Source organism: Cheilinus undulatus, linkage group 16, assembly GCF_018320785.1.
Source record: "Cheilinus undulatus linkage group 16, ASM1832078v1, whole genome shotgun sequence".
NCBI lineage: Eukaryota > Metazoa > Chordata > Actinopteri > Labriformes > Labridae > Cheilinus > Cheilinus undulatus.
In genome coordinates, this window is record NC_054880.1 from 10,043,904 (window position 1) to 10,066,686 (window position 22,783).

Sequence of the window (22,783 nt, forward strand, 5' to 3'; positions counted from 1 at the left end):
AAAAAAAAAATGTCCCCCCATGTTTATGATAAACTGGTTACCATTCCCTCCTTTCATTCTCTCTCTGCCCTTGTTTCTTCCTTTCTTTCACAATAGGTCGATTCCCGGAGAACTTCTCCATCATGGCCCTGGTTAAGGCCCATGCTGGTCTCCAGGCATTCCTCCTCTCCATCTACAGTGAGCAGGGCATCCAACAGCTAGGAATCGAAATGGGACGCTCACCTGTTTTCCTGTACGAAGACCAGAATGGCAAGCCTGCCCCTGAGGACTACCCACTGTTCAGAGGCATCAACCTGGCTGATGGCAAGTCAGTAACCAGCAAAAAAAACAGTTTGTGAATGGTTGGGATGACACAGTTGAGGTCATGTGGGTGTTAAATGTTATAAAAGTGTGTTTAATTGTTGGTTTGAATTTATTCAAACTACAAGGATTGTTTTGATAATATTTTAGCGACATTAATTTACCCTTGGTTCCTCTTCTTTGTCTCTAGGTGGCATCGCATCGCTTTCTCTGTTTCAAAGAAAAATGTGACACTGCTGTTGGACTGCAAAAAGAAGATGACCCGCCCCCTGCCCCGTGGCAACAACGCTGAAGTCGACACCAATGGCATCACAGTGTTCGGAGCCCGTCTGCTTGATGAGGAGGTTTTCCAAGTGAGAAGCTTCATCTGTTTTATATGCAAGGGATAATTTATAAAGTTATTGTTATTTGTAGCAGATTACTGATTAAGTGACTGTGATTACCTCCTGATCATCCAGAAATATGAAGTTTGAACAGTCATATAACTATATTTTTGGTGCATGGTCATTTCTAGTTAGAAGGTACATTACATTGAAATCATAAATGTATAAATACTTCAAATACCCCACATACAACTTAGATCTATGTAGATGTTAAGGTCTCTGTTAATCTTTGTATTTTTCCCCCACAGGGAGACATCCAGCAACTGCTGATTGCCTCAAACCCACAGGCTGCTTATGACTTCTGTGAACACTACAGCCCTGACTGTGATTCCCCTCTGCCAAAGACCCAGGCTCAGGACCCCAACACATACGTGAGTTAACATCACTATAACACAAGCCACAGGAAATCAACAATCAACTCCTCTTTTCATACATGAAAAGTGATCAAAAATCATAGTGAATAGTGAATGATTATCATTAACCCTTACTGCACCCTACAGTAACTTCCCTTATACATTCTCACAAATTTCGGTCTCTCATTAAGGTTACTGCTGATTAAGGTTTCACTTTTATTTTTCACAAAAGGTGAATGCATGCCACACAAAAACCCACTAGCACCTACAATCCTTGATAGTATCCATTACAGACTGGTTATCCTCGAGATAACTAAAAGATTTAAGTGCTGGCTCATCTCTAGCTTTGATAAAGAAAGCCCAAAATGAAACTGTGGACTTTTTATTTCACACAAAGAGACTAACAGAATAGTCACTAAATTTTGATCATCAATAAAAGTGGGTTTTTTTCTTTTCCATTTCTTATTTGTATCTTTAATCCTTACTGCAGGCTACAGTTCTTTGAACTGAATGAAGTTCTTTATGGTGCAAGGAAACAGATGACATAGAAGCTTTACCACTTTTTTAGAAGAAATCAAGCACTGTACTAAGAAATAAATCAGAAAATTCTAGATTGCATAATATTGCAAAGTGAATTGGTTTGTTTTAACAATAATCTTGTAGATCTTACTTTGAAGGGGATTTGAAAGTAACCAAAGCCCCCTTTTTTAAAAAAAATTTAAAGAGTTCATCTTGCACCCATCATGGCTATCACTTGAAAGTACAGTGTGTTAGATTGGAAATAAGGGTGTTAGAAATTAATCAAAGAATCTCATTTGTGGTAAGACTTCTACTCTGCTTAGAAATGACCTGATTAGCAAAAAAGGCCACACAGAAGCACAAGCCACATGTAAATGAAAGAAAAGTCCTCAGTTTTAGTTTGGGTTGTCTCATATTGTCATCAAAGTGCTGCTGCTGCTCCCCCCCTTTCTGTCTTTCTGACGCATCCCAGTCATCAGCAAGAATTTGTATCCATCCACTTTCCTCCTCACCTTGTTTTCTGTGTATCCTTGGAGTAACTAAAGAAAAAAAAAGGACTGTTTTATTGTACCTTTCCAGGACAACACTTTTAAATATGAGCACGTGTCTCTCATTTTCAAACCCTGTCTGTTAAAGAACATAAGCTTTCATAGTCTCAGCTCTGGATTAGCCGTCATCTTTTCTGCTGTACTGCAATGGAACACAGAAAGGTAGGGGAAAGAGGATGATACAAGCCAATGTCTTTGCCCAGTTGCTTTCATGGACTGAGAGAAAGAGAATTACTTCAGTGAGTAAAAGTTAAACTTAAATTCTTTGATGATCAAATTTAGACATTAAATGATTTTGCATGAGGATGGCGTAAGGTGGAGCCTTTTTGCTTACTGAGACTGGTTGTTTATATTACATACATTATAGATTTTCTTATTCTTCTTTCTCATAAACATTCTTATATTTGAGAGCTGACAGTTACCTGCCACCATCTGTGACCTAGAGCTAAAGCAGCAAGGGATTTTCATCCGCATTCATCCATCTAAAGTACAAGAACTTTGTTTTTTTCAGCCTGCATGCTGGATCAGTCAATACAAACATTATAAGTCTTTGTACAAGCTCCAACACTTTTGTTACCATCCCTGTCATGCTGATGCTATTGAAATGACTGCCCTGAATGAATATAAATCATTTGGTTTTATTCATTGACTTAATATCTTGCTTTAATGTTTAATGTTTTCTCATTCATCATGGACGTCTGTGTTGGATAAGTTTAATCTAACTAACTTTTAAACAGCAGCACACACTCCTGATGAGTGAAAGACAAAAAGCTTTGCATTTTATTGATACTGACATTGCTGTCTTTTACTATCACCATGTTTATGTTTTATTCCCCTCTTGCTGCTTTATTCAAACTCTATTTCTAATCTGTACTTGTCACTCTTTTCCCACTGCTTCCCTTTATTTACCCATCTTGGACATCCAATCATGCCTTGGGCATGTATTTCCCTCCTGCTTTCATGTATCTTTGCCTCCTCTGCCATCATTTCTTCCACCATCCTGCTATCTCCAAATCTTTCCATCACCCCATCTCTCCCAGTACTTTGATGAGGAGCAGGATGACCATGAATACCCCTATTATTATGAGGAAACAACAGGCGTTCCCTCCTCCTCTGCACACCCCTCTCCCCAACCTGAGGCCCCCAGTCAACAGGTAAAGAGGGAGAAAGAGAGGTGGAAAACACGAGCAGGTTTATGGATGGATAGGAGAATGAGAGAGAGAGGTATTTATGCAATAACAGGTGCATTATTGTAGAACACGTTTTAGCCTGCTTGATAATAAGCATGAATATTCAATTCTCACAAGTTAAATTTGATTGATAGTCTCAATTTTTTTTTCTAGCATTCAAAATGCCTCTCTCATCCCTCATAGCTCCATTCTTCCTTTTTTATGTTACCAATTTCTGAGCCACATTGACCTCTCACATTCACCTTGTTCAAACCACCTTTATCAGGCAAGATTAACTATGCCGCTTGAGTTTTGTTCTTATGTCATTTACATGTTGTCATTTATGTATGTGTGTTCAAATGTGGCCAAGTGGGGGCACTGTGGTTGTGTAGGTGCAGCTGTGTTGTTATACACATATGCACAGTTTTTTTTTTCACTCAGTATTCTCCATCCAGTCATCCAATTTTCTTCCACCTTCCGTCTTGTGTACCATTTTTATCCCCTTTAAACTGAACCAAAGACACTTCAGTGTTAAAGAGCAAATTCAAAAATTTGAGCAGGGCAAGTTTATATGAAAAAGAGGTGTCATAAAACTTTAAAATCCCCAAAAGTAAGTACGAACAACAAAGAATTTGACTTTTTATTAAATGTCTCACAAATATCTGAACCCCTCAAAAAATGTAATTGATGAGTTATTGATTAAATCAGGGCACAAAATGACCTCAAACTAAGGATATAAAAATCAGTTGAAAAGGATTTTTGATAGCATTTAGAAAGATGAACTAACTTCAGACTTTAAGTTGTGGATCTGCTCATATTATCAGACCTAATATAAGGATAAAATTTTATTTGGATTATCTTTTGCAGATCACATTTTTTAAAAGTTATTTGAAAAAGTACATAAGAATACACCAAACTTTTTCTCCTTAAAATTATCTTGGTCAAATAGTCATTGTAAATTAGTTTCTTTTTATGAAAGTTGTGTTATATATTATACCCATCTTATACACTTTTAAAGTTGTTTTACAATTTGAATTTTGGTGCTAAGGTGATTGTTGATAATGGTTATGGGTCATTGTTGATCAGGGGGAAAAAATAACAATTTGCAATCCTATTTGACCAGGGCATGGGTCTGTATTGTCTTGTTACCTGCATGAATTCTTAAATGTCTTGGTTGATGTCTATGCATGCACCAACTGTACTTGTCATCATTTTCTATAGCAATTTTTCAGTCAACATGGGAATATCGATGCACATGTTTTTCTTGGTATACACATTTTAAGTTGAACATGTGACCTTTGTATGGAACATTTTACATATATATGTATTCCTTCTCATTTAAGATGGTTTGTGTTCTGCATTGCATATTTGAGGACTGCATACTCAGGATGATGGCCTTTCACATGTATTTATTTTCCATTTTTTGAACTGTAAATTTGCATGTATTTTTACTGTAGCAGCTTGAATGTTAAGAATGAAGCATGAACTGATGGTGTTTCTGTGTTTTTTGACATGTTCATGCAAATGCATGCTAGCCTGGCATTGATGTTCTTTCTTGTGCATGGCTTAATATCACTAACATCCTCCGTCATTTAGTTGTACTACCCAGTGCGTTATAAACTGTGTGTATGTGAATGGGCACAGCGGGTCATAGTATCAGTGAAGTGTATGCTTCTTTTGTGTGTAATTTGTGTGTTTGTACAGTGTGTGTGTGTGTTAAGCTACAGCTTTACCCGACCAGTCACACCCTCAGTGCCTCTGCCAAACCACAGGCTACAAATTCATATTAGCACAAAGATGCTGCTTTGTCATTTAATATTGGGAATGGCATTACTGGAGAAATCAGCAAAAAAATCTCAAATAAGTTGTTTGAAAAAATTAAGTTGCAAAACATAGATTTTGGATTTATTTGAATATGTTAGGTTTTGTTGTTGTTGTTAAATAATATTTTATCTGTATAAAAAACTTCTGCTGTATCCAGTAATGCCTGTACAGTCTCAGTAATCATCCAAACCTTAGCCATCTTTATGTCATTGTTTCTCAAAACATCCACTCTTGTCTTTTTCTCTCCTTCTGTCCATCCCTTGTTTGTGCTTTTTATCCCCCCACCCCAAACCCTTCCATGTATCATTATCTTTCTCAACTCCCTCTGTCTTTGTCAATACGCACTCATACATAATAAACATCTCAACCATACAATAATCACGGCTATTAGAAGAAGGAACCAAATGGAAAAGCAACCACAACAAAAGCCACCCCTGTCAAAGCAAAACCCACTCCAGCCAAGCCGGCCAAGACTGGATCATACAAACTTGTTGTCAAGCCGCCTATGCCCACCAAAGCTCCTAAGCCATCCAAAGCAAAGCCCACTGCCGTAGAGGTACTCTTGTCTAAGATCAAACCAACAGCAGCTGCAAAATCTAAGCCCATAGCTGCCCCAGCTAAGAATGGCAATGGCAAAGCAGTTGTAGAGAAGAAAGCCAATGGTGCTGCAAAAGTCAATGGCAATGGCAATGTAAAAGCAGTTGCTGCAAAAGGGAATGACAATGGAAAAGCTACAGCTGAAGCCAAACCCACAGTACAGGCTAAAGTGAATGGAAACGGAAATGGCAAGGTTGTAGCTGAGAAGAAAGTCAATGGTAATGGAGCTACAGCACAGGCCAAAGTGAATGGCAATGGAAATGGCAAGGTTGTAGCTGAGAAGATTGTCACCGCAAATGGAAATGGAGCTACAGTGCAGGCTAAAGTAAATGGAAATGGCAATGGCAAGGTTGTAGCTGAGACCAAAGTCAATGGTAATGGAACAACAGTGCAGGCCAAAGTGAATGGAAATGGCAATGGCAAGGTTGTAGCTGAAAAGAAAGTCAATGGTAATGGAAATGGAGCTACAGCACAGGCTAAAGTGAATGGAAATGGCAAGGTTGTAGCTGAGAAGACTGTCACTACCAACGGAGATGGGGCTACAGCACAGGCTAAAGTGAATGGAAATGGCAAGGTTGTAGCTGAGAAGACTGTCACTACCAACGGAAATGGAGCTACAACACAAGCCAAAGTGAATAGAAACGGAAATGGCAAGGTTGTAGCTGAGAAGATTGTCACTGTTAATGGAAATGGGAAAGCCTCAGCATCAAAAAAAGTCAATGAAAATGGAAAAGCCACTGTTGTGTCAAAGACTAATGGCAATGGCAAAGCTACAGCAGAGAAGAAAGCCAATGGAAATGGCAAAACTACCATTGAGGTGAAAGAAGTTACGGTAAAAGTTACTGGCAAAACTGAGAATAAGGTTAATGGCGAGGCTAAGGCTAATGGCAATGGCAAAGTTATTACTGTGGTAGAAAAAAAAGCTGTTAGTAACGGTGCCACAAAAATTGAAACCACTACAAAAGCAAAGACTGAGAAAGTTGTTAAAGTAGAAAAAACAGAGAAGACTGTGGTCAGTGCAGCTAAAGCAGCTGCCAAAGTAGAAGCTACTAAGGCACCTAAACCCACAAAAGCACCAAAACCTGAACCTACAAAAGCAGCCAAGGTCGTGGCCACCAAAGCTACAGCAACAAAAACTCAAGAAAAGGCGGAGGTTAAAGAGGTCGTCAAAGTCAAAACTGTGGTCACCAAAGTTCCGCTCGTCAAACCGACAGTGAGCAAAGTGGTGAAGACTGTTGTTGAAAAGATCCCCATCCCGAAGAAACCAGCTCCAACACCTGCTCCTGTTCAACCAACTCCACCCAGACCCACTAAATCCACAGTGGTGGACAACAATGTCAAATCCCTGCACAAACCTTTCCCACCTTTTGGCGAGACTATGCTGAGTGGAACTGCAGTCCCAGCAAAGAAGGATACCAATGGTTTTCAACAGGTACAGCAGGAGGGCTCACGTTTAGGTTGGAAGGTCCAGATTTGTCCAATTTGTTTACCAGGTATTTCCACCATCCAGGGTCTGCAACAAAATGTCTTTGACCCATAACTTTTAATTTTTGTTCTTGTTCTTTGGAACTGGTTTATCTTTTACTAGGTGACCAGCAGTGTACATTTTGAGATAAACCCTCAATGGTGGACAATCTGGTCTTCAAAATGGAAGTTGGTCCATACCAAGCTGGGTGCCTTTTCCTCTGTTTATATATCATATGACCTTCGTGATCACTCCAGCTTCTTCATATGATATCATACAGCGGTGCACACTGAAGCATGGCTAAAGTTACGGTTTCATTGTTCTTTACTTTACTTCATACTCCTACCTTTAAACTGTTCCAACTGGATCTCAGAACCTGAATACATTCCAGCATTTCGTCTCTTTCTTTTCGGGAGAAACCATTAACGTACAGGTCAGATGAATGAGCATGGATTGCTATGGCAAAAAAGCTAAACTTGATGAAACACAATTGCTGTTACATTCTGTACACAGGAAACACAACAAATCTCCCCCTGTCACTCTTTCATTCTCCCTGTTTGTTTTCAAGTACCTGTCTTTCCTCTGACACTTGTCTCTATTCTTCTGGTATATTTGTGTCAAACGTGAATACAGCAGTCTCACAGAACCCAAAAAGCATGCTCGAAGTGCAAGTGTGTCAGATACTATCAAGCTGACGCTTCAGTGAAGAGCAGTATTGTATGACATGCTTATTAGTTGGTTCTGAAAAATGTATGTCATACATAGAAGTCTCTGATTTGTGTTCTGTGAGGCTGTTAATTGGGGTCTTACTGTTTTCTGGTCTTGGGAGAAACAAGTCATCCCAAAATGTCAAACTATGATGTTTTTAATGTATGGGATGGCTTGAGACTCTCAGTTCTTCTTCTTGTAAGAGCAGACTTTAACCTTGGGAAACCTTGGCTTTGTGTGCTTTGAAATGCAAATATTGTTAAAAAAAAGAAAAAAAAAGAAATTTCAGCACAGTAGTCTCAATGACTCCCTAAATCTTGCACTTTGCAATATTTATAGTCATTGGGATTCAGAAGATTATCTGAAATTTCTTTTTTTTAATGGATCATTACATGTTTAAAAATGTGAGTGGCCAGTGGAAATATCTTTATCTCTGGCAACCACAATTTTAATGATGTGGTCCATTTTCTCCTTTTAACTTATTACTTACAAGCAGACTTTGATCTAACCACATTCTTCCAATCAAATCTGCTTATTTCCTTCCTGCTCCCCGATTCCTGTCAACTTGACCAATCAGGATGTAGACACTGAATATTCCGAGGCTGGCCACACCCCTACAGAGACTGATTATTACTATGAGGAGATGGCTCCACTGCCAGAGGGTGAGGTGATTGGACATGAAGAGACCCCTGTACAGGTAAAAAAGGAAGTTACACACCAATTAGTGCACAGATCAAAATGATAGCATAGCCAAAGAAAACAGGCAGACTAGATAAACATAATGCAGAACATACTTTTTTAATCCATGAAAAGAGTTACTAAATTTGAACAGCAAATATTAACAATGTTAGAAATTAGCACAGTGACATGGATAAAAAAAAAATCTCTGACTCAATGCGAGAGTCTTCTGTGAGGAAAGGAAGAAAGTGAATACCTGTGTGGTGGTGAGCCCAGTCTTTGTAGTTTAACCAAGTAGTTATTGCACTGTGTCTCTCCTTACTTCTTTCTAACCACACATCAGTGTTTTGGTGGCACTAACGCCACATAACGAGATTAAAGAGAAAAGCTTTTTCAAATGAGAATGCATCATATCCCTGTGCTAGTATCACCAAACATTTTTATGTGGCTCCCCTTTTCCCTAACAGCAAGATTTCTGTTTTGTTCTCATCTCAAGATCTGTCAGTGATGAGGTTTCAGTCTTGACATAAGAGCAAAAAATCTTGTGAAAAGAGGATATGCATAAACATGTTTGGGATGCAGTTTCAACCGCAGCTACTAAAGGAGATGGATTTAATGCATACTTGTTTGTGTCAAAAAGCCAACTGAACTGAAGAATACAGGAGTTGCTGTGGCTTTCTGCACAGTCATGAACTTATCAGTATCTGAGTATCAGTTTCTCACATGTTGGATCTGTTTCTCAAAGTTTACTTAGTTATCATCCATATTGTCGTTATAACCATTTCTTCTACGTAAGCATGATTTATTAGCTTTTTCACAAGTTTTGATGCTAAGAATGTTTTGCTATTATTTGGTAAGAAATGTGTCATTTCTATATATACGGGACAAATGGACACATTATTTACAATTAATTGTTAAATTGGTTTAAATGAATTCACATCTTTAACCATGGATTCTTGGTTTGAGGAAACCGTACATCATTACACTGGATTCATATTTTTGAAACACCCATGGTAAGTAGAATAGAAATAACATAGTTTTTGCTTTGCGCATCAGCCTGTTTTCACAAAGTTATTCATTTCAGCTTTGTGTGTTTAGGAACTATCAGTGGTGTAGTGGTACCTGCATAAGTGAGTGTGCTCTTAAAATTAGTAGAAAACTATATGCTGTTTCATAAACATAAACATGTAAGAAAATCTTGCGTGTTTAGTTCACTTAAAACTGGGCCTTTTGTATTTGCACCTTGTCACTTAACGCCCCTGCTCCAGAAAGTATGGATAGTTGTAAACAGCAAAACAAGAGTAGCTTCTACCATTGCCACTTGTGCAAAGACTATAGACTGAGACAAATTCATAATTACACATTTTGAGTTAATAATTCTGTTTTTTCAGTATTGTTAGAGGTAATGCATCACAAAGCAATGCACTAGTGTACTGCCATTGCTTTTCGTTGCCTTTGCCATCATTAAAAAAGGAGATTTAGAAGTAGCTTTGCTCTAAAGAGATAGAAAAATACTCTGAGTATACTCTGTATATCTGGGTATACCCTATATTACACCACCGGGAACTTTGCAAGTATCTCTCTCGAAGTGTTAAAAAAAGTACAATATATTAAGGCAAACGTGGAGGAATCATTTTCTTTAAGTTCATCACACACAAGCTGATCATGATATTCTTTGTAGAAACTTTATTATTAGTTTAACAATATATGATTAACAGAAAAGTTAAGAAGGCAGGATGAACCTGCAAATCTAAAATTCGAGTCTCCTAAGTCTACTAGATGTCGTTTTGTTTTTGTCCTTATGTCTATTTATTTTAAGAGGTAAGACTTATTTTGTTTTCTATATACGCCCCCCTTATCCACTTCCCCATTTCACTCTATATTTCTCCCTTCTTTTCTCCTTTACTAACATTTTCCCATTACACACACCTCTCTTATCATTTCCCTGTTCCTTCCTTTTCTTCATCTATGTCCTCCACTCTTGGATTCATCCTTTCGTGCTCCTCTATCTATCCCATTGTGGCTTTAATAAACCCAACCCAGCCTCAGGTGGAGCCATCATTGGTGGGAGAGGAGGTAGATGCCACCAAGACAGGCAGTGTGGGCGAGGACGTCTTCACAGAGGAGTATGTGACTGGGGACGTGGGCCTTAGGGAATACGACTATTCCTACAGGGACTACAATGAGCCCTTAGTGGAGACTGGAGAGGTCGATGCCAACATGGGCCCCGCCCTGTCCGCTGTGACAGATGAGGGAGGCGTAAGTCGTTTTGCTTCAAAGGCAAAAACACAGAATCAGTTTCAACCATTTCTGAACCATAGTCTTTGTCGATTTGTATTCAGTCTCCTCTCAAATGATGAGTTTGAGTTTGCCACCACTGAGTGTTTCTTCTCTCACACGGGACCAGGAAAATTTGCCCCTATTTTGATTCCCCTTGGTTGTTATTGTCTGTTTGAGGGTACAATTCAATACCAAAATAATTTTGCATGCCCAAAATAATGTGCAATAATGCAATGTGCAGAATAGTCCTTGATGTCCTACCATATCAAGTCCTATTTTACATTTTATAAGTATTTCCTTATTCAGCTTACTCATTTTGTAGGGGCACCTGCATCTGGTACTCAAAAAGAAAATGTATGTGGTTTATTAATGCAGGACTTGTTTCCTGCCCAAAGTGTTATGTCGGAAAAATGAATAAGGTTATCATTCAAGTCAGGATATCCTCAGAGCTAAAGTTTCGTACTTGGCAAGCTCAATCAATCACAGAGAAATTGGTATTTGAATGCATTTCAAATACTTCATGGACTAAGACCTTGTCCAGATGTCAATGGTTGAAATTGGGTTCACTCTGTACAACAATTTGCAGACACAGGACCCCAAGAATAAATACCATCACTCCTGGGGATCCTAATAAAGTATAACTTTGACTATCAAATACACTGCATTAAAACGCATTTGGAAGTACAGTGGTAAGTAACTGCTGCATCTTCTGTCTTCAATGCATTTTATCTCAGTGTAAGGCTTCATATAGAGCTGCATAGCCTAAATGATTCTCAGTATCTCTGCAAGATCTATCTCCAAAAATGGGACCAAGTCTGGAGATCCATTGAATCATCAGTATTTGGACCAAACCTTGTAAAGCAGGTTATCGTCATACACTTGTATCATAGTGTTTGATAATATTGCATTAAAGTAATGTGGGTATCTTTACATCAGTATATTTATGTTTTGTTTACCTATTTTCTAAATTCATACAGACATTAGTGTCTGATATTTACCCTCTCACAGTGTGTGTATGTGTTTGGAAGTGATTCTGTACTGACTACACTGTGTTGCTGGCTACGTGTGTGTTTTCCTCAGGCTGCTGTCAGAGGCCAGAAAGGAGAGAAAGGAGAACCTGCTGTCCTGGAGCCTGTGAGTTACTAGTTTTCTTGAAACAGTCTGACCTACAACAGGAGTATGAAAAAAGGTCATAGAGTCTGAGTTATTTTGCTAAAAGATGGACCATTTTGTACCAGTAGTCTCCTGTCCAGTTTATCTGATCTGTTGAATAAATTTCAGCATGCAGCTGGGAAGATGAAAAACCCATTACATGCTGAAAGGCCTGTAGTTCAAATGACAAGAAGCCCCAAAAATAATGTTAAAAAAGTGCATTGCAAACAAACCAAAAAAAACTGCATTATAAGCTTTTGGCGAATAGAGGAAGGCATTTCTAAATTTTCAACCTTATTGTGACTTTCGTAGGGTATGCTGATTGAAGGTCCTCCAGGGCCTGAGGGACCTGCTGTGAGTACATTATAACTTTTAATTTGTTTCATCTCTAAAAGACATTTAAATCATCTCTTCTGGTTTACTCTGCTAGATTTGTACCTCTAATCTCTGTATTATTTTTTGCATGGTTTGGCAGTGTTATATGATTGTTATGATGTCTCATATTAGGTATCACCTAAAGTGTCACATTTATTTATTGCAACATTGAACAATTCACATTGTTTCTTAAATGTTAATGTTCAGGGTGTTATCATGAAGCTCAATAATTCAAGTCCACTTGACACTGGTAATGAAATAGTCCACATTACTGAATCTGTAAACAGAATACTTAAGAGATTACATGACTTTCAGGGTCCAACTGGTCCCCCTGGCCCCTCTGGACCTCCTGGCTCGGTTGGTGATCCAGGGGAGAGGGTGAGTGTTTCACTTTTATTAGATTAAATGTAGGTTCTTTGACATCAGTATTCAATCAGCTAACACAAAACTCTGAGACATCATTTGTCACTGCAGATTCACAATGCAAAAGAAGCATAAGCTTCCACTCGGATTTTAAACCTGCCAGCTCACACCTCTGTCTCTCCATCCTGCAGGGTCCACCTGGTAGGGCTGGTCTGCCTGGAGCGGATGGGGTTCCTGGGCCTCCTGGAAGTTCTGTTATGCTGCCTGTGAGTCGCCCTTAGCTTTCCATATTTTGTTAGAAATTGATGCTCACTGAAATATAGATAGGTTTTGTTTGCTCCAGATTTGAGTTCATATGTTTAGGATTAATACTAAACCCTGTTTAATGCCATCTCAAGTTATGTGGAATAATGTTTAAATTGTTTGACTTTTTTATTCATCTAACTAATTTTTCAGATGGAGATTTTGTTTGTGATGTATCAGGCTATGATTTCTTTTTGCAGTTCCGTTTTGGACAGAGTGGAGGAGATAAGGGTCCTGTAGTTTCTGCACAGGAGGCCCAGGCAGCAGCCATCTTGTCTCAGGCTAGGGTGGGTCATCATTGTTTTTCATGTCTCCACTGGTTGCTTATTTTATCTGGTAAATTGACTTGAACTTATACAGCCTTTTTCTAGCCGTCTGACGTCCACTTACCCATTAACACCCATTCACTCTACATTCACACACTGATGGCGAAGGCTGCTACATAGAGTCACCATCACTGTTAATTAATACCATTCATATGCAGCCATACACAATCACGTGCCACTAATGCAATAGTGGGAGCAAACTGGGGGGACATCATCATGTGACTGCAGCAGCTGGGGGTTGTACATCTGACTTTTCAGTTGCAAGAGGACTGACTCCCCATCTGTTTAAGAACTTGTATCACAATAGATGTCTTCACATTGATGTGTAAAGACATCAGCATCTGGTGTTTTTCATGTAAATGTTAAATTTATGATTCATCTTTTATTTATATTGATTTTAAAGTCTGTGATCATTTGTATAGGAAAAGAATAGTATGAAATAAAAAAAGTAATCTTCACACATTAATACTGATTTTTAAATGTTTTTGTCTCTAGATGGCTCTGAAGGGACCACCTGGCCCAATGGGATTCACTGGGCGCCCTGGACCTCTGGTACTTCATCTTTCATTTGGAATCTGACATACTAATGTTAAGAGTTTGGTGGTGTTATTGCTAACTTTTAATATGATGATATGTGTAATAACACAAAAGACAAAGCAATATGGCTGATGGAAATTACTTTGCAGAAACAGTGAATGCTTGTCTTTTCTTATCACTGGAACAAGTTGAAAATGGACTGTTTTTTAATGGCCAGTGACAATGATGGTGATTTTTGTTTTGATTGTAGGGAAGTCCAGGAAGCCCTGGTCTAAAGGGAGAAAGTGGAGACCCTGGTCCTCAGGTAAAAGCCCCTTGAATCTAAACTTGAAGTCTGCACTCACACTAAAATAAACCTTTAGTAATGTTAATATAAAATTGTGACAGAACCTGTTAATTTACATCATAGTTCTGTGTATGTAACTAATAACCTTGGATTGTAGTATTTCAGCCACTATAAGTAAATGTATCACTTACTTTTTCAGGGTCCCAGGGGGTCCCAGGGTTTGATGGGACCTCCAGGAAAAGCAGGAAGAAGAGTAAGTAATCCCTTTTCTTGCTGAATTTATCTATCTTTTCTTAGCTAAATATAACAAAAACCAAGAGCTTTTGGCACGTGATCCAACTTTGTTCAAAGTTGCGCTTAAAAAACCTACTTGTCTCTCAACAGGGCCGTGCTGGAGCTGATGGTGCCAGGGGAATGCCAGGGGAGTCAGGAACTAAGGTGATTCTGCTCAGTATTTCATTAATGGACAATGTCAAAATTTACTCTGCTACCTTTTGATTTCTGAATCGTCTTTACAAGAATCAACAACTTGTTTCTTTTGAATATTTATTCATACCAGTGGCAGCTGTAATATTTTGAAATTAGATATAGAGCCCATGGGTCCTTAAATACCTCTGGTTAATTTCTTTTGTAGTTGGTTTTTGACTCAGTAAACACATAGCTTCTCTGGTTATGCTGGGGCCACCTTTTCTCTGGTCTTATACAAAATGTTTTCTCTCTCTCAGGGTGACCGTGGATTTGACGGCCTTCCTGGATTACCCGGGGACAAAGGACACAGGGTTAGTCAGAAGCCTTTCACCATCAAAATGCCGCATACACTCAACTATTTTTATTTGAACTATGATGGAAGTAGTGGCTGTCAGTAATAGAAGTTTAATTTAAAATTGCTCAAATGTATGGTCATATGAACTTTAATTCTTTGTTTGTAAGCAGACCCATATATGTGAATATATTTTGTTTCTCACTCCTTGTGTCTTTCATCTTCCCAGGGTGATTCAGGACCAATGGGACCTCAAGGGTCTCCAGGAGAGGATGGAGAGAGGGTATGAAGATATGAAATGAACAATTTGAGATTTGGTTTTGACACTACTCAGAGCATCTAATACTTAGTCATTTTAAAACTGTCGCTATCAGTATTTTTTCCTAATCAACACTTTGTAACTGTGTTTTTCCAGGGAGACGATGGAGACGTTGGACCCAGGGGTCTCCCAGGTGAACCAGTGAGTGTTTCGATGACAGAAAGCTGATTTTGAATCTCTCCCTCTTTTCTAATTATATGTCTTCTAAACTCATCTGTTTCTATTAGAAACAGCAACCATAAAAATACATCTCAATGTATCAATCTATATCATATCTTATTGATTATCTGCAGAGTAGGGATGTTGAGATGAATCTTATGAAGACAGCTTGTGTATTGTGCAATGATGTCTACATCAATGACTGAACAGTAATATTATGAGGAAAATTACATGTAGATGTAAGCTGAGGGTTAATTTTCTTTCAGTCATAAAAATGTATTTTACAACATATCCCAAAGTTTTAGATATTATCAAAGAAGTACACTTTTCTTTCCCTTATTAATTGATTGGTTCCAAAATCAATGTATGAAGAGACCTCATTGGGTTATGTGTATATGGGTTTCCCATCTATGCTGTGTTATATTGCTTTCATTAGAAAGAGTTCTGAAGCCAAAGAAACAAACTAAATATCAAGCTTTACATCTCCCTAAAACAAGTGATATTCTGATACCAGCCTTTTCTTCTGAGCAGAATAAAATGCATACATTTGTCATGGTCTTGGAGTCCAACTTCTTAGGTTGAGTTTTTCTGTTATAACTATAATTGACTGATGTTCGCTTGTGTGTGTTTATAGGGACCCCGTGGTTTGTTGGGACCCAAAGGTCCTCCTGGAATCCCCGGACCTCCTGTGAGTAAAATCTTTTTCAAACCACATCTTTTTGCTTTTTTTATGTATCTGCATTGTTTTACCCTGTGACCTCTGAACATTTACAATGCCTCTGGAAACAACACCCTGTGATCTGAATACCAGGAATATCCAGAGTCTAAAAATGTATTTGTCATGTTCTTAAAGTCATGTCAAAACAATAACAAGACACCAAGTGTCAACCAGGATTTAAGAAACCAAGTCCCAATTGACATTCATGTATTGTTTGTGCTGGAGTTGTTCGGCTGAAATGCTCAAACTCTGTAAAGGACTCCACCAACAACAACACAAAAGATGTCTTTAAATGGATCTTTTTTTTTAACACATTCTCTTTCTCCATCATAATTTAAGTCAAAAATCAACAGTTTGATCAGAGATTCAGGTGAGCTAGGCTAGTGGTGGCTAATGTAGTCTGGAGTTCCTGCCTCAAGCAAAGAGGATAAACAGTCTTTAAAGGATATGATAACTCCTTTTATCAGACCCACTCTTTCAAATCCCTAGATTTGACATGTTTAAACTTTTACTCTTAAGTTCAAACCAGTATAATTCAAAGCCATTTTAAGACTTAATATATTTCATTCTGGAGCTGTTGTATGATACTACCTACAACTTTTAACCCAATATACAAACATTTATGAGGAGTTTAAGGACTTTGGATTGAAATTACTTCTTGGATTTCTTCTGCAAGTAGAGGTTTGTGTATTTCCAGATTTCTTCATAACTTAAGACACACACTGTAGTTTGTTATGAATGGCTTTGAGCAAGTCACTTGCAAGGATTCTTTCAGTTTCCACTGCAGATGAAAAAGTACTACTAGCGATGAAAGCCATCACCAAATTGATTAATTATTAACAGCTGTGTTTATAATAGTTTTGGCATTTTGACTACTTTTGTTTAAATTTTTCTGTGTTCATTTGTCTACATCTCAGGGTGTTCGAGGAAATGATGGGCCCCACGGTCCCAAAGGAAACCTGGTCAGTACCCCTATAATTTTCTGTCACCTATGTAGAATCAGCGGTGTTTCCCACACATTGACAATACTTGGGTCAGCTACCCACATTTATATATAGCCGCCTAAGTATAGTACCATTTCTTAGTCTTTGAAATGTATAATTGGTCACCATCTGTGAGAGAGCCATGCATTAGTACATCCCTCCAGTAAAAGAAGGTTGGATGTGTCTTGTTAAAAAAATTAAGCTTCATATGCTGTCAGCTTCTTGCTGCTGATATCAACCTGCACTCAGGGATGATAGTTACGATACACTACCTCATCAGCAATTAGCCTTCATAGACATACTATGATTATGGAACATCAAGTGAAACATTGTTGAAGATAAGGGATGTCATTTGAGTGTCTTTATACAAACAAGTGTGGATGAATCCTGTCAAAAGAGCAGAAACAGATCATTAAATGTTCAAAAAGAGGCAAGGCAGGATGGCCATCTCTACTAACTAGGTATAGCATCATTCTGTGGGAAACGCTCATCTCTGATTGGTATTTCTAAAAGTACAAAATAATTAAGCTTTTTCTGCCGTCTGCTTTTAACTGTTATCTCTCAATCATCCTCTGTTTCTTTCTTAGGGTCCTCAGGGAGAGCCAGGACCCCCTGGTCAGCAGGGAACCCCAGGAACTCAGGTGAGATAAATTGCACCTGACCAGTATTGTACATATATGAAATAATCTTCCTAGACTAAGCTATTGTGGGAGTCTAGACAGGTGTGCATATTCACAAAAAAAAAAAATTAAAATTTCATGTATTCCTTACATTGAGAATGTGTCTCATTTGTTTGTTGTTTGATTATTTTACAGGGAATGCCAGGACCTCAGGGACCACATGGACCCCCAGGAGAGAAAGTAAGAGCCATTAATAATGTATTAATAATGTTAATGAAACGAACACATGATGGAGGAGGCCAACTTTGTAGAAAAAAATGTACTCAGAAGCAACAGTTGTGCAATAGAATGAACAGTATAAACCCACATATAACACATTAACTCTTTTGTTCATGGATGAAATAGTTTACTTACCATAAATGTGCTTTCTAGAAGATCTGTTACATTACACTAATGATGGCCTTGCACCAAATGACATTTCAAGGGATTTCAAAGTCTACAACAAATTTACTAAATCACATTGAAATCATGAGTTTTGGGGCACACTCACATGATCTTGGTCATATGGTGCAAGACTGTCATAAAATTCAAGCCCTACTGTGTTAAAGAATTTTTTTCTTACTTTGGTGTTAAGGTAAGATCAAACATATTTAATTTTGTCACAGGAATTTTTTCTTGTCTTATGTAAATTGTGTTGTTCTTTGATGTAACCGTTGCCAACATAAATTGGAACAGTCTCGCCAGCAACCAACATGAAGCTGAAAACTAGTAAATGCAGAAGGGAGTCAAAGGAAATTTAGGTTCTCCTGGAGCTTTTCTTAAACCACTCCCTACACCCTTCTCTTACACTCTCCCGCTCCATTGGTGTGCTCACATTCAGGGTGCACAACATTTGAGTGCTGTCCAAAGCCTCATAGTGCAAGTAGGGGTGGATTATAGCAGTGTTTCCCAACCATTTTTCCTTGGAGCCCCCCTACACGCTCCTCAGAAAAGTGGAGCCCCCCTAGGACCCAGGAGAGAAGAGAAAGTGACACATTGCTGCCAAAAATCAACATAGATTTTAATTGTTCCACTGATAAAACCCCCAAAAAGGTCCATGCATACTTTCCTTAACAAAAGACCTTTGTATGAACTACTTTATAACTGCTTTATCATGGTTTTAGTCAATATTTGCAAACCTATTTTTGGCAGCCTCAGAGCAGACAAAGCCTCGCGCCCCCCCTAAGATCTCTGGCACCCCCCCAGGGGGTCTCGGACCCCAGGTTGGGAACCAAGGGATTATAGGACCCCCAAACAGCGAGTTTTTACGAATGTAGACAAGTTTAACACCTTTTATTGTTTATCATGGGAGATGCTCCATCCATAGAGTTTAATTTTATCACTTGCACAAATTTAAATGCCTCAAAATAAGATTTTTAAAATGTGATTGGTTTTGTAGTTCAGAATTAAAACCCATAATCAGCTGATCAACAGGGCAGGAAGAGGAAGGGAGCAGAAGAAAAGAGAGACCATTAAAAAAGTCGGGACTTCAAGAAGTAAAGAGAACCGGTCTTCCTGCTTGAAGTTTACTGACCCTCATTTGTCTTGCACACAGCAACTGACATCAGCAACTAATGTGGGGCATGAACAGAAATCAGTACCAGATGTTTATCCATTGTGTCGTCTCAATTTGATGTCATCATTTAGCACACCAAACAGCTGATTCAGAGAATAGTATTATTATTGAACAAACTTTGATCTGTTTTCATGGTCAAACATTAAAAAATTGTTGGTATCATGGGAGTCATATAACAAAAAAGTAATGAAAAAACAGCTGCATCAGCACTAACCATCAGCTCGTTATGTAAAACATCAGCATCAGCTCTGATTTTTACATTCATCTGCATCTCCAATTTCAGGTGCAAAATCACCATCCAATATTCTTTCAGTTCATTACCCCTATGTCTTCTCTTTAGGGTCCCACAGGAAAACCAGGTCTACCAGGAATGCCTGGAGCTGATGGCCCTCCTGTAAGTTTGACTCTTCCTCATTTATTTTTTTCAAAGTTAAATCTGAACTCAGTTGGACAGCTTACATTTGAAATGTTTTTTTTTGTCTAGGGGCACCCAGGAAAGGAAGGGCCTTCTGGCACCAAAGGAAACCAGGTGGGTCTCATTTTTAATAGGCCACATTTCACAACAATCCCTCTGTCAAAAAGTCAATGCATCAATTAGATGCAAAATGTAGCCTATCGGATAGACTTTGATTTAAAGGGTAATTACAGTTTATTTGTTGGATAGGGTACAACAAATTTGTCTAAAACAACATATTATCATTTATTTGTGCCTGTAAAAATAAAAACTTTACAATTTTTATTGTGTTTCAACCCATCCTTCTATCATTGACCTTCTCCAGGGTCCCAATGGTCCTCAGGGAGCTATCGGCTATCCTGGGCCTCGTGGCATCAAGGTGAGTGCAGAGTCAGACTTTTCAAATCACCATACAGGTTTTTTTCTACTGAGAGAGCCTGTTGGCAAATTAGAAGTAATTCAACTTCAGTTTAAGTTTACATTGTTTTTGAAAACAAATTTATGTAACGCAACCATTAGATATTATTTTAAATATCAATGTGTTGATTTTGTGATGCTTTGATTTTAGGGAGCTCAAGGTATCCGTGGACTGAAGGGCCACAAGGGAGAGAAGGTACGTAGCCTGATACACCAGCTACAATGTTTTTAATATCCATGGCATAGGATATATTTCACATCCATATGGGAAACAGTCCACTGCCAGGGTTTTTGGGAAGGACAGAAACCATCCCCAGCCTTTATTGAAAAGTAAATTATTGCCAAAGACAAGACCAAAATTGTTTTTTTTTTTTTCCTCTCCTTTAAGAAAAGCTTTCAGAGCTGTTCTTTTCTCTCCTTTTAATAAAGAAATGCTGTCCAGTTCTGAAAAAACTGTGGATATAGCTGCATTCATAATAACATCTTCATTGGTCACCATTGTTTATGGGCTTGCAGTCTCTTCAACTAAACCATGCCCTTACATGCCGCCTCTTTATCCTCAAATTACACTGATTAGTCTGGTCATTCTCTGACCAGCAGCAAGTTTACAGCTTTAAGTTTTGTAACTAAGATGGATCTACCTGACAACAAACTTTTAATCTGACCAATCCATCGGCTTTGCAGTGTTAAAGTAGTTCAGTTGATATTTCCAAAATTACATCACTCATTTAGTACTAAGTATCCTCTCATAAATCACACTCATGTCATGTCAGTATGTACATTTGCTTATCATTCACAAAAGTAAAATATTTAAGACTTTTGAGGTCTTAAATTTGCAAGCCTTTAAGATGAAATAAAAATAATTGAATGTATTCTATCTCTAAATATATTTTGCATGCTTTTGTTTGCTTGTGTTTTAGGGAGAAGATGGTTTCCCTGGAATAAAGGGAGATTTTGGATCAAAGGGAGAGAGGGTAAGATCTACAGACAGGCTGATCAGTCCTTTTAAAGAATGATTACTGGATGGTTAGGGTCCATAATTAACAAATATAGTTATCCATAATTCATTTTATATTTAATATTTTAAGCAATATATTTTATATATTATATATAAAATATATAATATATAAAATATATAATATATATATTTTTTTTAAGCAATAATTGTTTTTTATTTATCCTGATGGATTTGATTTGTCCCCTGCTCTTAGGGTGAGATTGGAGTCCCAGGGCCCAGAGGAGAGGATGGTCCAGAGGGGCCAAAGGGTCGTGTTGGACCTCCTGGTGAGATTGGACCACTTGGATTAGTCGGAGAGAAGGTACAACTTGTTAAATCATGCTACAATTATGTGATTAGAACCTGAGATGGTTAATGTTATGCAGCACTATTTCCTGATTATTACATGTTTCCATTGAAGTCAGTTTTATTTAGATTGGATTTCAAGTTTCTACTCTGTAAAATATTGCTATATTCACCACAAATAAACAAACGTGTTCTCCATTTTTAACATCATGTAATTTAGGCAGGAAATTTAATTTTGCTTCCCTCTTGTGTTTTTATTTGTATGTGCATATTTGTAAAACAGTATTTTATGTTAAGCATAAACAGTTTTCAAATAGCCTATTACAAATACATTTGGATGAAACATGGCTATTTGATTTTGAATATATTTATACTCTATTTTGCGTTCCTTTTTAATGCTCACTTACGAAGTTGTTGCATACAGATATGCATTTCTGCAAAACATTTTGCTTCTAATTTTGTTAAATGTAAGTTTGACTTCAGCTCATCATAACAACTATATCTAATCAAATTTGTAGCACTTTCATTGGTTGGAAAGTATTTAGTTAGCCTTCCAGTAGAGTTTTTTATTAACAGTGCTGTATTGATGTAATTTCAGGGTAAACTTGGTGTGCCTGGACTTCCTGGATATCCTGGAAGACAAGGACCAAAGGTAAAAATACAATTATTGCATCTTTCATTCTCACTTTCATTTATATAGATGATTTGGTTAAACAGTTTTGATGGCCATGTCTATAAGTGGAGGTAGACAATGCTGCTGGCTCTGATTTTGGTTTGTTTTCTAGGGATCTCTTGGATTCCCAGGATTCCCTGGCTCAAATGGCGAGAAAGGAACAAGGGTAATTAATGATTCCTTAAGAAATTTTGCTCTAATTATCAAGATCTTTATGCTGTTGTAGCTGAGATCAGGTATTTACGAATAAAGTAGACTGATGGATACGGTAAACATTAAAGTACAGTATAATCTGGTTGTCAGTGTTTAGGCAATAATATGAATACATTTTCTGTATGAATGAATTTGTAATAATGTTTTTCACTTGATTTTTTTGTTTTAGGGTCTTAGTGGCAAAGCAGGCCCAAGAGGACAAAGAGGACCAACGGTACTGTTTCCCATTTAAGAACTTATTTGTACAGCTTGTTTTCAAGAGCTTTTCTATGAGTGGAATGAATAACTTTGAACATTCTTTAGTGACAAAAACTATTTTGTTAGGTCATAATATCAGGGAGTAACTTAAAACAAGGCTGAAAAGCAGAGTTTAATGATGTCTG

General features: G+C 37.9%; 1 protein-coding gene across 3 annotated transcripts in view; it reads left to right on the forward strand.

Annotated features, from left to right (window-relative positions):
- The window catches only part of col11a2 (collagen, type XI, alpha 2), a 58,797-nt gene that overhangs the window by 17,540 nt on the left and 18,474 nt on the right, over positions 1–22,783 (forward strand). Inside the window, exons 3-33 of one of the 3 annotated variants that reach the window (XM_041809281.1) lie at positions 97–307; positions 491–653; positions 932–1,054; positions 3,144–3,257; positions 8,444–8,563; positions 10,588–10,803; positions 11,905–11,958; positions 12,289–12,330; positions 12,667–12,729; positions 12,906–12,980; positions 13,218–13,304; positions 13,839–13,895; positions 14,131–14,184; positions 14,366–14,419; positions 14,551–14,604; positions 14,892–14,945; positions 15,156–15,209; positions 15,342–15,386; positions 16,039–16,092; positions 17,040–17,084; positions 17,693–17,746; positions 17,921–17,965; positions 19,681–19,734; positions 19,825–19,869; positions 20,120–20,173; positions 20,363–20,407; positions 21,132–21,185; positions 21,423–21,530; positions 22,113–22,166; positions 22,300–22,353; positions 22,570–22,614. In XM_041809281.1, the coding sequence (XP_041665215.1) occupies positions 97–307; positions 491–653; positions 932–1,054; positions 3,144–3,257; positions 8,444–8,563; positions 10,588–10,803; positions 11,905–11,958; positions 12,289–12,330; positions 12,667–12,729; positions 12,906–12,980; positions 13,218–13,304; positions 13,839–13,895; positions 14,131–14,184; positions 14,366–14,419; positions 14,551–14,604; positions 14,892–14,945; positions 15,156–15,209; positions 15,342–15,386; positions 16,039–16,092; positions 17,040–17,084; positions 17,693–17,746; positions 17,921–17,965; positions 19,681–19,734; positions 19,825–19,869; positions 20,120–20,173; positions 20,363–20,407; positions 21,132–21,185; positions 21,423–21,530; positions 22,113–22,166; positions 22,300–22,353; positions 22,570–22,614 (2,351 nt within the window). Of the gene's footprint in view, positions 1–96; positions 308–490; positions 654–931; positions 1,055–3,143; positions 3,258–4,632; positions 4,678–8,443; positions 8,564–10,587; positions 10,804–11,904; positions 11,959–12,288; positions 12,331–12,666; positions 12,730–12,905; positions 12,981–13,217; positions 13,305–13,838; positions 13,896–14,130; positions 14,185–14,365; positions 14,420–14,550; positions 14,605–14,891; positions 14,946–15,155; positions 15,210–15,341; positions 15,387–16,038; positions 16,093–17,039; positions 17,085–17,692; positions 17,747–17,920; positions 17,966–19,680; positions 19,735–19,824; positions 19,870–20,119; positions 20,174–20,362; positions 20,408–21,131; positions 21,186–21,422; positions 21,531–22,112; positions 22,167–22,299; positions 22,354–22,569; positions 22,615–22,783 lie in introns of those variants that run through there. The other 2 variants (XM_041809282.1, XM_041809284.1) reach the window with 2 other exon arrangements.